Source organism: Natator depressus, chromosome 6 (assembly GCF_965152275.1).
Source record: "Natator depressus isolate rNatDep1 chromosome 6, rNatDep2.hap1, whole genome shotgun sequence".
Classification (NCBI taxonomy): Eukaryota; Metazoa; Chordata; order Testudines; family Cheloniidae; genus Natator; species Natator depressus.
In genome coordinates this window covers 44,577,034-44,593,780 of record NC_134239.1, presented here as the reverse complement: position 1 = coordinate 44,593,780, position 16,747 = coordinate 44,577,034, and the positions used below count along the sequence as shown (strand labels likewise).

General features: G+C 40.0%; 1 protein-coding gene across 2 annotated transcripts in view; it reads left to right on the top strand.

Moving 5' to 3' along the window:
- Positions 1 to 12,807, top strand: part of ANO3 (anoctamin 3) — a 364,404-nt gene extending 351,597 nt beyond the window's left edge. For both annotated transcript variants that reach the window (XM_074955170.1, XM_074955171.1), the window contains exons 24-27: positions 887 to 1,034; positions 9,517 to 9,597; positions 10,778 to 10,883; positions 11,468 to 12,807. In XM_074955170.1, coding sequence (XP_074811271.1) covers positions 887 to 1,034; positions 9,517 to 9,597; positions 10,778 to 10,883; positions 11,468 to 11,650 — 518 coding nt within the window. In that variant the 3' untranslated portion in view covers positions 11,651 to 12,807. The remainder of the gene's footprint in view (positions 1 to 886; positions 1,035 to 9,516; positions 9,598 to 10,777; positions 10,884 to 11,467) is intronic.
- Positions 12,808 to 16,747: the final 3,940 nt, after the last annotated feature.

Below are 16,747 nucleotides of genomic sequence, written 5' to 3'. Positions count from 1 at the left end.
GAGACTAATGCTCAAATAAATTTGTTAGTCTCTAAGGTGCCACAAGTACTTCTGTTCTTTTCTGAATATCAATGGACTTTCAAAGCAGAAGCTCTGCGATGTTTAAGAGCTAAACTGACTGAGTCCTGACATAAGGAGATGATACTCTTTGGCCATAAGTAGAATTCAAGCTGGATTTAAGTCTCTTTTTGCCACTTTTTAGTGGCTTATACTTGGGTCTTCCTGGTTATACTTTTGGCACTAAGTTATACCTTGTTAAAGAGGTTTGATTTCACAGAGAAAGTGGTCTGCTGCACTGAAGATGTACTATTGATATAATTGAGAATGATCAGGAAGCAGTGATGTTAACATACAGCTGTGAGGGGTTCTCTGAGACAGATTGACAGCACATCTCAAATCACCCTGATAAGGAGTAACACAGGTTTATGATTGGTGTCAGCCTGTGGAATTTCTAGCCTTTCTGCTTGATCTAAGAGTTACTGTAAGTAGGAGACAGTATTTGTATCCCATATAGTTAAGCAGCATTCACAATAAACATTTTCTTCCCTACTGATCTCCATTGTAACAATTCTTTGTTTCCTCGTCTTCACTCTCTTGAAAAGACTATCCTTTTGAGTTTTATATACTTACAAGGTAATAGTTTTAAACAGTATCCCAGATTTGGGTGTTTGGGATTTACAGATTGGATCTAAAACTAGAAGGAGCCTATTGTGTGAATCTAGTTCGGACACAGCCCATGATGGCAAAATTCTTGGGAAGTTTAGCTTAATCCCAGTCTGGATCTGAACATAGCTTTTTTGGCACAGTGATTGTGTTTCTCAGTAAACAAGAAAAATAGTATAAAAAGAATGTTCTTATTCTTTCAATTGATTCTTCTTTCTCTTAGGTATCTGGTATGGAATCCTTGAAGGAATTGGAGTCCTGGCTGTCATAACTAATGCATTTGTTATTGCAATTACTTCTGACTATATCCCACGTTTTGTCTATGCATACAAATATGGCCCTTGTACAGATGAAGGATACAGACAGGAAAAGTAATTCAGACGTTTTCTATACATACTTTTTTTTTTTTGGCAGACATTAACTTTATCTTGCTGTGGAAGTGAATTTTTCCCCATTGTCCTTCCCGCAATCTGTACATTGGATCAGTAGTATTTTGTCCTTTATAGTTACACAAACCTCATTGTATCACATAGTTTCCTAAGCAACTTCCACAGAGATGTCTACTTAAAATAAAACCATGCTTTTCTTTCCAAAATCCCTTCACCAGAGTGAAATACGGTGACTGGTTTAAACATGAACAGAGGAGATGAATGGGACAAATGAAACATGCACATAGGCTCATGTAAAATTTAAGTATGTAGCAACAAGAACTGATATCTGTAGTGTGTGTTAGCGCTTTGGCCATTCAACATTTAATTTGTATAATTTATTATAGCAGAGGAGGAAATGTGAAATAAACAAATTCAGGCTAGTTACAAAAGTTATAGTCCTGGATTTTTCAAGTGCTTTTGATGATCATTTCAGAAAAAGACGGTTCATAACCCTAACCTGGAAATTATGCAGACAAACTGCTGAGATAAGGATAAAATTGTATTTCACATGGGGGAGAAGTTCTCAAAAACTTTGTGTCTTTGAAGTTGTTTTCTTTCTCAAATAAATAATCAAACATGATGAAAAGTTACATACAAGATGCCATAAATATGAAGGGTAGCCACCTTTCTGTATACAGTGCTATAAAATCCCTCCTTACCTACGCTGCTAAGAATAAGCTGAGATAAGGATAAAATTGTATTTCACATGGGGGAGAAGTTCTCAAAAACTTTGTGTCTTTGAAGTTGTTTTCTTTCTCAAATAAATAATCAAACATGATGAAAAGTTACATACAAGATGTCATAAATATGAAGGGTAGCCACCTTTCTGTATACAGTGCTATAAAATCCCTCCTTACCTACGCTGCTAAGAATAAGCTTAGGGGGTCTTTCCTGCGGGTCCCCACATCTGTACCCTAGAGTTCAGAGTGGGGAAGGAACCCTGACATGGTGGCAGAGCGGTGGGATCATTTTGAACCAGAGATCATTTTGAATCTAAAGCACAGACCTGAAGAAGTTTTTTATTAAGCTGAGAGCAGCTAGAGGGTTTTCTGTCTATTTGCCTGGAGACAGAGGTGTTAGTTTTTTTACAAAGGGATTTTTCTTTTTTGAGCTGGAGTTTTCTCTACCCTAAAAGCAGGGTAGTTAACCTCCTGCAGGGAAATTCACAAGTTTTGGGTTTTTTTCCCTAACTCTCCGGTATAGCTAAAGTTAAGCACAAGAAAGCAGGAAAATGACTACCAGTGAAGCAGCTAATAAACTAGAGCTGGCCAGATTCGAAGCTGAAGAGAAACCAAAAGACCATGATAGCCAGGTGGCCTTAAGGCACTTGGAGATGGAGGCAGAAAAAGCCAGGGTGGAGGAAGAGGAAGTGGCCCACAAGAGAGCTCTGGAGGAGAAAGGAAAAAAAGAGGAAGCATGCACTGGAGATGGAGAAGGCAAGAATATACCAACCAACCCTTGCAATCCTTCTCCAGGTACCACTTCCCAACCCAGAAAGTTCCCCACCTACAAGGCAGGCGATGATACTGAGGCCTTCTTAGAAAACTTTGAAAGGGTCTGCCTTGGGTACAGCATCTCTACAGACCAGTACATGGTAGAGCTGAGGCCGCAGCTCAGTGGACCCTTAGCTGAGGTGGTGGCTGAAATGCCTAAGGAACACATGAACAGTTATGAACTTTTTAAAACCCAGGTGAGAGTCAGAATGAGGCTAACACCCGAGCATTGCCGTCGGCGGTTCAGAGTCCTAAGGTGGAAACCAGACGTGTCACTTACCCAACATGCCTACCACATTGTGAAACATTGGGATGCCTGGATATCAGGAGCAAGTGTTAAATCTCCAGAAGAGTTGCCCTTCCTAATGCAAATGGAGCAGTTCTTAGAGGGTGTTCCTGAGGAAATAGAAAGGTACATCCTAGATGGGAAGCCCAAAACTGTAATCAAGGCGCGGAGATTGGAGCCAAATGGGTGGAAGTGGCAGAAAAGAGAAAAACTAGTAGTAGTTGGAGCGAATATCAGAAGGGGCAACCCGAAACAAAACCCTATCACCAGAGGCAACCCAAGACCCCACCTACATCCCAAGGAAAACCTCAGACACCTAATCGTCCCACCACACCATTCTCCAGCAACCCACCTCGCCCCAGTGACCAGTCAACTGGGCAATGTTTTAAATGTAATGAGCTGGGGCAAGTGAAGGCCAACTGCCCCAAGAACCCCAACAGATTACAGTTCATTGCACTAGGGTCACACCAAAGGTCCTCAGGCCCAGGTGCCTCCCAGATACCCTTAGAGTGAAGGGAAACTGTGAGTGTGGGCGGGAAGAAGGTTATAGCATGGAGGGACACTGGAGCACAGGTGTCAGCTATCCATCAATCCTTAGTGGACCCCAGCTTGATCAACCGAGAGGCCCAAGTGACGATTCAACCCTTCAAGTCCAACTCTTTCGATTTGCCTACAGCCAAGTTGCCTGTCCAGTACCAGGGCTGGTCAGGAATGTGGACTTTTGCAGTCTGTGATGATTATCCCATTCCCATGCTGCTGGGGGAAGACTTGGCCAACCATTTAAAGCTGGCCAAGAGGGTGGGAATGGTCACCTGCAGCCAGACTAAGCAAGCTTCCACACCTATCCCTGTTCCTGAGCCTTCCACCAGGGCCCTGTCTGTGTTACCAGAGACCCAGATGGAGGTGGTGGAACCGGATCCCCTGCCAACAACTGCAACGGCCATAGTGGATCCAGTCCCAGAGACCCAGCCAAAGCCAGTCCCCGAACCGAAACTGGCGAAGCAACCAGCACCAGAACCATTGCCAGCACTGAGTCCAGTGCTTGCAAACCCATCTACAGCTCCAACAGCAGGGGGCACCACCGAGCCTGCACTAACAGCAGCAGCAGATGAGCCTACACAAGAGGCTCAGCCAGAGCCTGAAATACCCCATAGTGCACCAGCAGAGAGCAGTTCACCATCAACAGAAACAGCCCCATCACCTGCATCGCTTCCAGAGGGACCAAGCCCAGGTCTACAATCCAGTGAGGAACTGATGTCTCCAGCATCAAAGGAACAGTTCCAGGCTGAACAGGAAGCAGATGAAAGCCTCCAGAGATCTTGGACGGAGGCACGGAGCAAACCACTGCCTCTAACTCTTCTAATCGATCCCGGGTTGTTGTAGAAAGAGGACTTTTATATAAGGAAACTCTTTCTGGTGGACACCAGGAAAACTGGAATCATCAGAGACAGTTGGTAGTTCCAACTAAGTACCGGGAAAAGCTCTTGAGCTTAGCCCACAATCATCATAGTAGCCATGCTGGGGTGAACAGGACCAAAAGACCGTTTGAACTTGCATATGGCCGCGAGGTTAAGGGGCCATTACAGTTGGTGAAGCAGCAATGGGAGGGGTTTACACCTTCTCCAGGAACTAACATTCTGGACTTTGTAACCAACCTACAAAACACCCTCCATGCCTCTTTAGCCCTTGCTAAAGAAAACCTAAAAGATGCTCAAAAAGAGCAAAAAGCCTGGTATGATAAACATGCCAGAGAGCGTTCCTTCAAAGTAGGGGACCAGGTCATGGTCTTAAAGGCGCTCCAGGCCCATAAAATGGAAGCGTCGTAGGAAGGGCCATTCACGGTCCAAGAGCACCTGGGAGCTGTTAATTATCTCATAGCATTCCCCACTTCCAACCAAAAGCCTAAGGTGTACCATATTAATTCTCTAAAGCCCTTTCATTCCAGAGAATTAAAGGTTTGTCAGTTTACAGCCCAGGGAGGAGATGACGCTGGGTGGCCTGAAGGTGTCTACTATGAAGGGAAAAGCGCTGGTGGTGTGGAAGAGGTGAACCTCTCCATGACCCTTGGGCATATGCAGCAACAGCAGATCAAGGAGATGTGCACTAGCTACGTGCCGACGTTCTCAGCCACCCCAGGACTGGCTGAACGGGCATACCACTCCATTGACGCAGGTAATGCTCACCCAATTAGATCCCAACCTTACCGGGAGTCTCCTCAAGCTAAAACTGCTATAGAATGGGAGAGCCAGGATATGCTACAGATGAGTGTAATCCACCCCTCCTGCAGTGCATGGGCATCTCCAATGGTTCTAGTTCCCAAAACAGATGGGGAGATACGTTTTTGCGTGGACTACTGTAAGCTAAATGCTGTAACTCACCCAGACAACTATCCAGTGCCACACACAGATGAACTATTGGAGAAACTGGGATGGGCCCAGTTCATCTCTACCTTGGACTTAACCAAGGGGTACTGGAAGGTACCGCTCGATGAATCCGCCAAGGAAAGGTCAGCCTTCATCACACATGCTGGGGTGTATGAATTTAATGTGCTCCCTTTTGGGCTGCGGAATGCACCCACCACCTTCCAAAAACTTGTAGATGGTCTCCTAGCAGGATTGGGAGAATATGCAGTCGCCTACCTTGACAATGTGGCCGTATTTTTGGATTCCTGGGCAGAACACCTGGAACATGTACAAAAAGGCTTCGAACACATAAGGGAGGCAGGACTAACTGTTAAGGCTAAGAAGTGTCAAATAGGCCTAAACAGAGTGACTTATCTTGGACACCAGGTGGGGAAAGGACCTATCAGCTATAGGCCAAAGTGGATGCTATCCAAAAGTGGCCTGTCCCAAAGTCAAAGAAACAGGTCCAATCCTTCTTAGGCTTGGCTGGATATTACAGGCGATTTGTACCGCAATACAGCCAAATCACCACCCCACTGACAGACCTAACCAAAAAGAAACAGCCAAATGCAGTTCAGTGGACCAAAGAGTGTCAGAAGGCCTTTAACCAGCTTAAAACGACACTCATGTCTGACTCTGTGCTAAGGGCCCCAGACTTTGACAAACTGTTCCTAGTAACCACGGATGCGTCCGAGCGTGGTGTGGGAGCAGTCTTAATGCAGGAAGGACTGAATCAAGAGGTCCATCCTGTTGTTTTTCTCAGCAAGAAGCTGTCTGAGAGGCAAAGCCACTGGTCAATCAGTGAAAAGGAATGTTACGCCATTGTCTACGGTCTGGAAAAGCTAAGCCCCTACTTTTGGGGACGGCGTTTCCACCCGAAAGCTGACCATGCAGCACTACAGTGGCTTCATACCGTCAAGGGAAATAACAAAAAACTTATTCGGTGGAGTTTAGCTCTCCAAGATTTTGATTTCGACATACAACACATCTCGGGCTTCTTACAAAGTGGCTGATGCACTCTCCCGTGAAAGTTTCCCAGAATCAACTGGTCCAAATCATCCTTAAGATGTGGAAACTATTCTTAGTCTTTATACACTAAGTAGTATATTAGAGATGCATGTGTCTTATTAACTCTGTTTTCTCCTAGAGCTCCAGGAAGAAATCACAGCCAGTGTTTCACCCTATCTGTGATTTGGGGGGCATGTCATAAATATAGAGGGAAGGGTAACCACCTTTCTGTACATGGTGGTATAAAATCCTTCCTGGCCAGAGGCAACATCCTGTTACCTGTAAAGGATTAAGAAGCTCAGCTAACCTGGCTGGCACCTGACCCAAAGGGCCAATAAGGAGACAAGATAATTTCAAATCTTGGGGGGCAGGGAGGGGTTTTGTTTGTAGTCTTTGTTTATGTAGTTGATCTCTCTTGGGACTGAGAGAGGCCAGACAGAAATCCGTCTTCTCCAACCCATCCTAATCCAAGTCTCCAATATTGCAACCAGTATAGGTAAGCCAGGCAAGGCGGATTAGTTTATCTTTTGTTTTATGTGAATTTTCCCTGTGTTGAGGGAGGTTTATTCCTGTTTTCTGTAACTTTAAGATTTTACCAGAGGGGGATCCTCTGTGTTTTGAGTCTGAATACCCTGTAAAGTATTTTCCATCCTGATTTTACAGAGATGATTTTTACCTTTCTTTTTTTTTTTTTTTTAATAAAATCCTTCTTTGAAGAACCTGATTGATTTTTCCATTGTTCCAAGATCCAGGGGTTTGGGTGTTTGATGATTTTGTAACAAATTGGTTAGGATATTATTCTCAAGCCTCCCCAGGAAAGGGGGTGTTTAGGGCTGGGGGGGGGGATATTTTGGGGGAAGACGTCTCGAAGTGGTCTCTTTCCCTGTTCTTTGTTTAAAACGCTTGGTAGTGGCAGCATACTGTTCAAGGACAAGGCAAAGTTTGTACCTTGGGGAAGTTTTTAACCTATGCTGGTAAGAATAAGCTTAGGGGATCTTTCATGCAGGTCCCCACATCTGTACCCTAGAGTTTAGAGAGGGGAAGGAACCTTGACACAAGAGTTATTATTCACATAAATGTCTGATTTGCTTCATCTTGGCCTTGTGGTAATGAGTTCTGCAGGTTAATGAGAACAGTGATTACTTTCTTGTAGCTGTGAGTGCCACAAGTTAATTACATATCTATGTTCAGTAGTGAAGCATTAATCTATTCGGTTTTACTGTGAAATAAAGGGACCAGCATGACATGATTTTTGACTTGTTCGGCTGCTCATCGGTGTGGATCATGTTGAGATAGCCAGCCAAAAATAAGCCCAGGACAATGAGCACAGTCACAGCAGTAATATTTTTGCTACTGGAATTAATTCCTCAACATTCAGGTTTTAACGTTTGGGGAGGGTTGTTCCGTCCCATCCATCACCCAGGATAAAAATAGAAGAGGTGAAATTTGAAATGAAAAAGTTGTCGTTTTCACTGATCAGAGTTCATTTTGCTAAAATTGGATCAGCGTTTAAGTGCTCATTAAAAGTAATGACTAGCTAGAAATTGTTTTTGTTTAGTGTTCATGGCTGGTACCTCACATTTTCTAAAATGCCAGCTGACAACTTGTTTTGTTGTGCTTTGGCTTGAAAGCTACACATTCAATAGGGGGTATGTTAAAATTAACTTTGTAAATATATTTCGTGATTTTATTGTGTTTCCTTCCTTTATAGTTTTGTTTGTGATTTTAAAAGATGTTATCATTGATGCAATAAATACCCTCTTGTTTCTGGGAGATGACTTTTGTTTTAACTTTCTGTTCTTTATAGTTTCCTCTTGCCTGGTTTCTTGGGTTTTCACCAACTCTTGCCTGGTCATAATTTCCTTCCTCCTTGTCAGTGTCCCCTTTGGCCTTTTTCATCATTGGTCGGGGGGTGGAGTTCAGGAGGCATTGGATTAGATAGGATAGATTCTGGCCTCACTAGATTTGATAAATAATCCTCATAAATTTTTGTTACATTGGATATTGCTGCTAATGCTGATGCTGGCCCATTTAGGGGTGGTGAAAGCTCCTCCCTTTGGCATGCCACTTAATATGCACTTATTTTTGTCACATAAAGTCACAAAACCATTCAATTCACAGTGAATTCAGTGGGAGTCTTAACATAGTCTTCAGTGGTAACTGGGCCATGCTTCATGATAGCAGACTGCTCACTAAAATTATGCTATGGCTCTTTCTCATTTACTCCCCTACATCACTGACAGTAGGAGGAGGCAAAAGGCATTCTTTTTTAACACGCATCTTTTCACAGAACCAAATTGTGGTTTTCTATGTGGATGACAACAGACTTCCAGTTTAAAAGAAAACTAACAAGATGATTTTGGGTACATATGTTGCAGTATCTTAAAAAAGGAGGGTCTTGCTACCGTACCTTTTAAAGACCTTTTTAATAGTTTAGATTAAAGGTTGCTAATTGTTCTTGCTCTTCCGCACCTTTTCTTAAATCTTCCTTGCCCTTCAGAAGGCACTTCTAAACCAAAACTGATTTAAGTAGCAAGGATAGATTTTCTGAGGAAGAGTAGATGGCTCCTTAAGTTTTTCAGGGACTTATAGAACCTTTCACATCGAGGGTCATCAGTCTGTATATAGTTCCTGTCGGTAATGACCAAAAATTGTTGCCATCAGATGACGCTTTGCTATCTGTGAAAAGCAGTTTGGTGCTCTCCGTTTTGTTCTGAGCGGGTAAGAGTCCAGATCATAAAAGTCACCATCACGTTGGCACTATTTGGCTCCATTATCTGCAGAATCTGCAAGGAGACTGAACTGCATTTACTCTCTTTACAGGAGGTCCCTTCAGGTTCAGGTATTTTGGCAGGACATTGCGGAGAACCTTGCTTTGCTACTGACTGTGCTGTATGTGTTCATTGGATAAACAGTGAAAATCAGCATCCAACTCCTTTTGAATGCACAAAATTCATTTTAAAAAATGAGGGTGTGAGGGTTTATCCCTGAAACATCCATTGGCTTTATGGCAGTCTTTCAGCTAAAAACCTAGCCACTCAATAATAATAATAATAATAATAATAATTAATAATTAATAAAAAATAATCCAGTAAAAGATTTGGAAGGCATACCATAGTCCTTGACATGCATTGGTGATGGCGGGGGATGTGTGAAACACGTTTTGCATGCACAATCTGCAATAAACAGTTGCTGTTTGCAGAAAATATTGAGATTGTGTCTTTTCCTTCCAGGTGTTTAAAGGGATATGTCAACAGTAGTTTATCAGTATTTGATCTGAATGAGCTTGGTATGGGATACTCAGGATACTGCAGGTATGTGTTAAAAGCGCAACTCATTTATCTCTATATTGAGATGCTCCTTGTTTTTTGAGAATATTTCATTCTAACGGAAATTGACATCTATAACTCAAGGGTTTAAGTTACTCTCAGAAAACAGTTTATTTTATTATTTTTGTTTATTAGCATTTCCTTATAAGCTTGTTTGATATAGAGGTTTCACCACTCTATGGGGAGGCAGTGTGGCCTAGTGGATAGAGCACTGAACTGGGACTCGGGAGACAAGACCTCAGTTCTATTACTGGCTCTTTCACTGGCCTGCTGCGTGAGCTTGGGCAAGTCATTTCAAGTGTCTATGATTCAGTTTCCCCATCTGTAAAATGGGGGTACCTCTTTATATAAAGCACCTTGAGATTGCAGATGAAAAGTGCTATATTAAGAGCCCAGCAGTATTATTATGCTTCTGGCTTAAAACCAGCACAGGATTTGCTGTCAGTGGGAGTTGTGCAGGCAGAGTGAGTACAGGGTATGCAGCAGAGACCCACAATGCAGGCTGAAGAGAACTTTTTCCTTTAATTTAACAAAACTGTGCAAAGTGTTTGCAGTAAAATTCATACACATGAAACACATCCAGCGTCCAGAAATTGACACTTAGCTGAGGCTGGCTGAGACATTCCAGAAGTAAATCAAATGAACCTAGGCCTAGTTAGGAAGAGATTCACTTGAACTTAAAAAGAAAAGGAGTACTTGTGGCACCTTAGAGACTAACCAATTTATTTGAGCATAAGCTTTCGTGAGCTACAGCTCACTTCATCGGATGCATCTGAAACCTGTCACTTGAACTTGAAACTCAAAGTGAATCTGGAGGGTTCTGCTGTATCAAAGTGAAAGAAAATGCTTGTCTGACCCCTTTTGAAATGAAACCAGTATGTTAAGCTCAGCTCTGTTCAGTACTCGCATGCACGGTGAATCATTTTCCTCCCTTGTTTATTGAATTGCTACTGAAGCATGTTTATAGTTATCATCCGTCCTTAAACATTTGTATTTAGAATGGATACTTTTCATTCCTTTATTCCTCATTCTCCGGTCATATTCTAACCCCACATATCATTTTGGTGATTCTTTTTTCCAGCACCTCTGTAATAATGTGTTGATTAGCTCATTTGCAGTATTTCAGGAGCGTTCTTAGCAAAGGACATTTTTCTTTATGTTACAGATATCGAGACTACAGAGCGCCGCCCTGGAGTTCAGCTCCTTATGAGTTCACCTTGCAGTTCTGGCATGTCCTAGCTGCGCGGCTGGCTTTCATTATAGTATTTGAGGTTAGTCATGGATTAGGAGAGAAATGATACTACTTTTGCTGTTCCACCTGTGTAAAGATCTAAATCAGATATCCTACAATGGGCCCAAAAACAAAGCACTGGTTAGTATCATAAACTAGGTGATTACACCTGATGCTTTATGGAGAGATAATGACGAGCCAGATATATTAGAAAATGCCAGTGCTGGTCAACTGCCTCATGCTGGGAAACTGTGTTAAGAAAGTTTGCACAAATTCTACAGACTGTTTCTAGAGCCTCATTTCCTCTGTCCAAACTCATTTGGCATGTAGATGTCAGTCAAATCTTCATGAAGCTATAGAAAAAGAAGGAATGAGTCTTGAATGTGCATTAAGCTCAGATAATTGGAATGTAGGTTTGTTTTAGGAAGTTTGTTCCTGTTATACTGTACTGCATTGCTTATATGAAGGGTTGCTTTAGAAACATCTTGCATTACATTTTTTTTATTTACATCATGAGTCAAATCCTGGTCCCACTTTTGCCATTGACTTCCGTGGCACCAGAATTTGGCCCTAAACAGAACACTTAAGCATCTTTGAACAAATTATTTCTGTTCTCATTTTCAGCACCTTGTTTTTGGAATAAAGTCTTTCATTGCCTACCTGATCCCAGACATGCCCAAAGACTTGTGTGACAGAATGAGAAGAGAGAAGTACTTAGTCCAGGAAATGATGTATGAGGCTGAACTAGAGCACTTGCAGAGAGAGCGGAAAAAGAATGGGAAACAGTATCACCATGAATGGCCTTAGTTGATACCATATAGCAGCAAAAACCTTCTATAAAAATTGACGAGTGCAGGTCTCAAATGAAGGTAGATCTGACAATGAGGAGCAGTGTGCATATATGCTGCTGTTGGGAAAATATATTTGCAGGCTTTGATGGGTACTGAAAAATACATGCTTCCAATGAAGAAAATGAATAGCCATATCTGTCACTGGTCTATGGTCAATACCAGGAGTTGCTATCAGTTCATTAGAAAATGCAGTGAGGGGTTGAGCACTTGGACACATCAGTAAAGCAAGTTGCAATGGACTTTCATCCTATTCATCAAGTCAGCAACAGCATAATGAAAATAAATACATTGCCTGTAAAACTTTCATATTAAGGGCATGACTAAAAAGCAAGTTATATATCATTTGCTACTTCTGAAGCTTTTGATTGCTCAATTAAAGTTGTAATGCCTATGAAAAAAAAAGTATGATTAATTGTTGCCCTTGTGGCCATAAATTGATGTTAATGATCCTTGAAGCTTACTGTTCGTCAGGTTTGTTCTAGTCTCTTGGTGAGATTGTGGATGTGGCCCTGATCTAAACAGGGGACACAAGGCTGTTCGATATATACTATGCAGTTCAAGGTTTGCACATCACTTCTCATCCATCTATCTTTATAGATAAAGCCAAAAAATTCTAAATTCAAAGAAAGATCAGTTCCATTGAAAGAATACATCAGTGCGTTGCTCATGTCGCAGCTATATTTGAAAAGAAATGTGACTATTTGAATTGTCTTGCCATTTTTATATACCAAAAGGCCAGCTCCACATACTTCCAGACTAAATGAAGAATCATTTCCATGCTAAATGTAGCATGCAGATGAATAACTGTCAATATTATTTTGTTTGATCTACCTAGACAGTGATTCTATGACTTCATAAAACTTTGACTTGAAATGTTATATTGCAGTGCAAATAATTTACTTGTGTATTTATATAGTTAACTTTGCAGTATGCAAGCTACTGTCATTTATGCAGATATATATCAAATATAAATTATAACATCATGACTTGCTTGTTCAGGGAAAGAGAAGCTGTATAACAGCGCTCCGTCTATTCCAGTAATGTGCATTCCTTATCTTGGGCTACATACATCAAAGCATGGGGAAAAATATGTATATTACTGTTAGGATTAGATTTTTTTCTGCTTTTATGCCTTCTTGGGATAATAATTTTTTCAAAATCAGCAGAAAAAGTAAATGTTCTCATAGAGAATTGAACTTCAGTTTTCACATCCATACAGGATACTGCAATGTCTGTTCTGGTTAGAGTCATGAAAATTGTCTTCATTTTTAATATTTCATAATATGTGAGAAATGAAGTACTAAACTAAAACAAGTGTACAGGATTCACTTATGGAAAAGGGGGAAACTAAAATCGTCCTGCTTCTCATTTGTACAGTTTTTTTTAAATGGTTCTTATTTCTATCAGATGAAAAGAATTAAAAGAAAAAAATCAGAGATAATTCGCTTCAGTTTTAAGACTCATGTTAGGATGCAACAAAGCACAGTAACTGTAGCAAAGATAAATTCTAATGTCAATCTTAAGGATAAAGCTGCAGTGAAATCACTCATGGGCTGCAGACAGTGAGAGGAGTTGAAGTTTTCCTTCTCAGTATACCTTATTTAGGTAACAAGCATAATTCCAATGTTTACTTGCACAAATCTAGAATGCATCTTGTTTTATTATTTCAATGCCAATGAAAGAAGAAATATTTTTCATATGAACGTTATGTTAATGTACCTTTCTGTGGGTCTGATCCAAAGCCCATTAAAGTAAATGGAAAGACTTCTGCTATCTTCATTGGGCCCTACATCTGACCCTTACTGAGGTTTATTGGGTTGTCTATTAATGAGAAAATCCAGCTTTTTATGACCCTACAAGAAAACTGCCTAGGTTTCCACAATTTGGCACCAATGGGGATCTAATCAAAGCTTATTAGCCAAAAATTCCACAGTGCTAGCTCTGTAGAACTGAGACTTTCCCATGCTTCTATTCAAGAGGAAGGGTTTCCATTCTACTCTGTTGACACTGTATTCTCAGTGTCACATGAGTCTTAATAAGAAATTCTTAATGTGCTTCTGTTTTGTGCTTAAGACTCTGTATTGTCTGGTTTAATGTATTAACTCTCCAACTTTATAGCATCCTAGTTTAATTTTATCCATTAACTAGCATAGGGTCACAAATGATATGTCTTTTAATGTTTTAACAACATGCCTTGACTGGATCAAGGCAGAAGGACTGCTATAAATTTAGCCAAAAATTAGGAAGAATGATTAATATTTCTACATGGTTTTTGGTTTTTTTTGCCTGATGATATTTTCACATATCAATATATAGCTGGAAGAATTCCAGTTGGGCATTAAAAATAAAGAAATACAGAAAGGAAATGTTTTTTTGTAATAAAGTATGGTCTTGGATTTGGAGATGTACAGAAGTCTTCTATAACGACTTTCAGTGTTGAAATATAAAAGTACGTTAGATAGGAATATATAAATTTGACATTGTTCAGTTAATTTAAAGTACTGAGAAAGCACAAGAACTTCTGAAGAAATATTGTGTGTTTTTGTTCCTTTGTTTGTATAGTGTATCAACAATGTCTAAAGGCATTGCTTCTATATAGGAATTTGTTTTAGCTGAGAACCTTTCTGCTAGATTTCATTTAGTGTGGTGTTTGCATAACATGCAAATTATCTGACAAAGATATAAGGCACACTCTGTCCTCAGGAATTATGTATTATGTGAATGTGATTACCTATATTTTCATATTCTAGATATTTGTCTTTCCAAATAAGTGACCAGTATAAATGACTTGTACATGCGAGCTGCATTTATGAATTCTCCAAAGCTGAAGAGTTTCAAAACATAGCATCTGTGCAAAAATACTTTAGATCATTCCTGATCTAGTTTATAATACATTTGTTCTATGCATGCACCTTAATAGAGACCACATGAGACCACATACAGCTTTTTAAATACTGTATTACAGATCCCAGTTACTAGTTCAAAATGTCTTAACTATTCCTATCTGAACTCAGCGTCTTGATACAATCAAAAAGGAATCTTCATTCTAGAAATTAAAAAAATCCATCAATTTAGCATTCATATTTTTCATCAGCTTATATTTTAAATTTGTGCCTAACATGTGAGATCAGAAATCTGGTGGTTGAGAAAAGAAAAACAATTATTCAAAGACTCCTGTTGCATCAGCCTCACTAGTATTTACTTTCTGCCACTGAATGTGAATGGATCAATATGTAGATTAACAGCTCAGTGTTCATACTTGGGCCCTGACTGGAATTTCTAAAGTCTAAGTTTGGACTCTTAGTACAACAGTACTGTGTTAATGTACACTAGGGAACTTTTAGTGCATGCCATTAGTGTCTTCATGGGGCAACTAGTGTGCAACCATGGCATGCTTTGGAATTCACACCCCTCTAGTGCTCATGGCTGTGCCATGTAAGTAAGCTTCTGATTGGCACTTAGAATGTAAATGCCCACCAAAGGATAATAGACACACTGCTGGATTTGGGCATCCTTTTAAGGTGTTTTAAAGGTGAAAACTAGTTCCTAACGTGTAATTTTTTTTCCCTAGTACTCTCCTCACACGACTCTTACATAAAGGTATTGTAGAGAAATTTGAGAATATCTTTTAAAGCTGATCTCAAAAACAACAAGCCTAAAGTTTCCATGCAGATAATAGACCATAATTGTTTTTCTTTAGAAATATGTTCTTTCACTTTTACACAATAAAAGTGGAATATTTTCACAATAATAAGCACATCAAGTGAACTGTTACTGTGAATTGTACACGTGCAGGAGCAGTGGTTCTCAAACTATGTTATATGGACCACCAAGGATACATAGGGCCCAAGCAGTGTGGGTTTCAAAAGGTAGACCCATAAAAGGATCCCTCCTATGAAATATTCTACAAAAATTAAAAAGAGCTTGGGAATCACAGCTTTAGAGTAGGCATTGATTTTGCTATTTGCATTTTGTAATATTTGTTCCTATGGGTTAGCTCATCCTAAATAAAAAACCAAAATAATTTAGGATCTACAAGTAGTCTGCTTTGAGGGATTTTCTTACTGTGACTTACTCTCTTGTAAATTGCAAAAGCTGGCACTGACTCAGAGAATTTGTGGGGTGACTAAAACCATTGTCATTCACCTGTGATTGCTTTTGCTTTTTTATGGACTTAGTTCATCTGCTGGATTGTGCCATGATATGGGTCAGTCCACCTCCATTAACATAGGCATGTTAACAAGAGTTATTTCCTCTTTTGTTTCATTTGAAATCCCCCTTCTTCATTACTATGATATAGATAACTGCATTTTAGCATAAATTCTCACTCAAACAAGTATAAACAAACTCTCTTTAACATTTAGTGGGCAACAGGTTTATAAAAAAATTCATTTTACTTAAGTAACTTCATATGAAAAGAAAAAAAGTTATAGAAAGATAAAACTAAATAAACTTTCATATGGGAGGCGTGATATAAAGACAGAAATAACTGAGAAGTGCAAAGTAGTTTAGGGGTAAGTTCACTTAACATTCCTAATAAAAGCAATCTTCTATCCAACAGGAAATTTTTCCTGTTTCGTAATTTTCACAAAAGACTGAGGATGATCACTTAGGACAAATGTATGGAAATTGAACATGCAGCCATGTTTGTGTTTTTACATAATATTGCAGCTGAGACTAAAACTCACAGGCAATTTGGTATGTAGACAGGCCGTTATACAGTGAAAAATCAAAGAAATTATTAAGCTGCCACAGCACACCCACGTATAGTATATACTATACGAATACAGCTAAAGGGTAACTTTTCAAAGGCTCTTAAGTCCCTTATGAACATACGCCCCATTGAAATTCACTTATACAGTTAATCCAACCTCTTTACCTCCTCCCATACTGTATCCATATTGGTAAAAATAGATATATTTTACAGTGGTAGAATGTAACAATCCAACATTGTAAAAATCCACTAATGAGCAGATGCAGTATGGTCCTGATCCAATGCCTATTAAAGTCAATGTAAAGACTCCCATTGACTCCACTTGGCTTTGGATCAGGC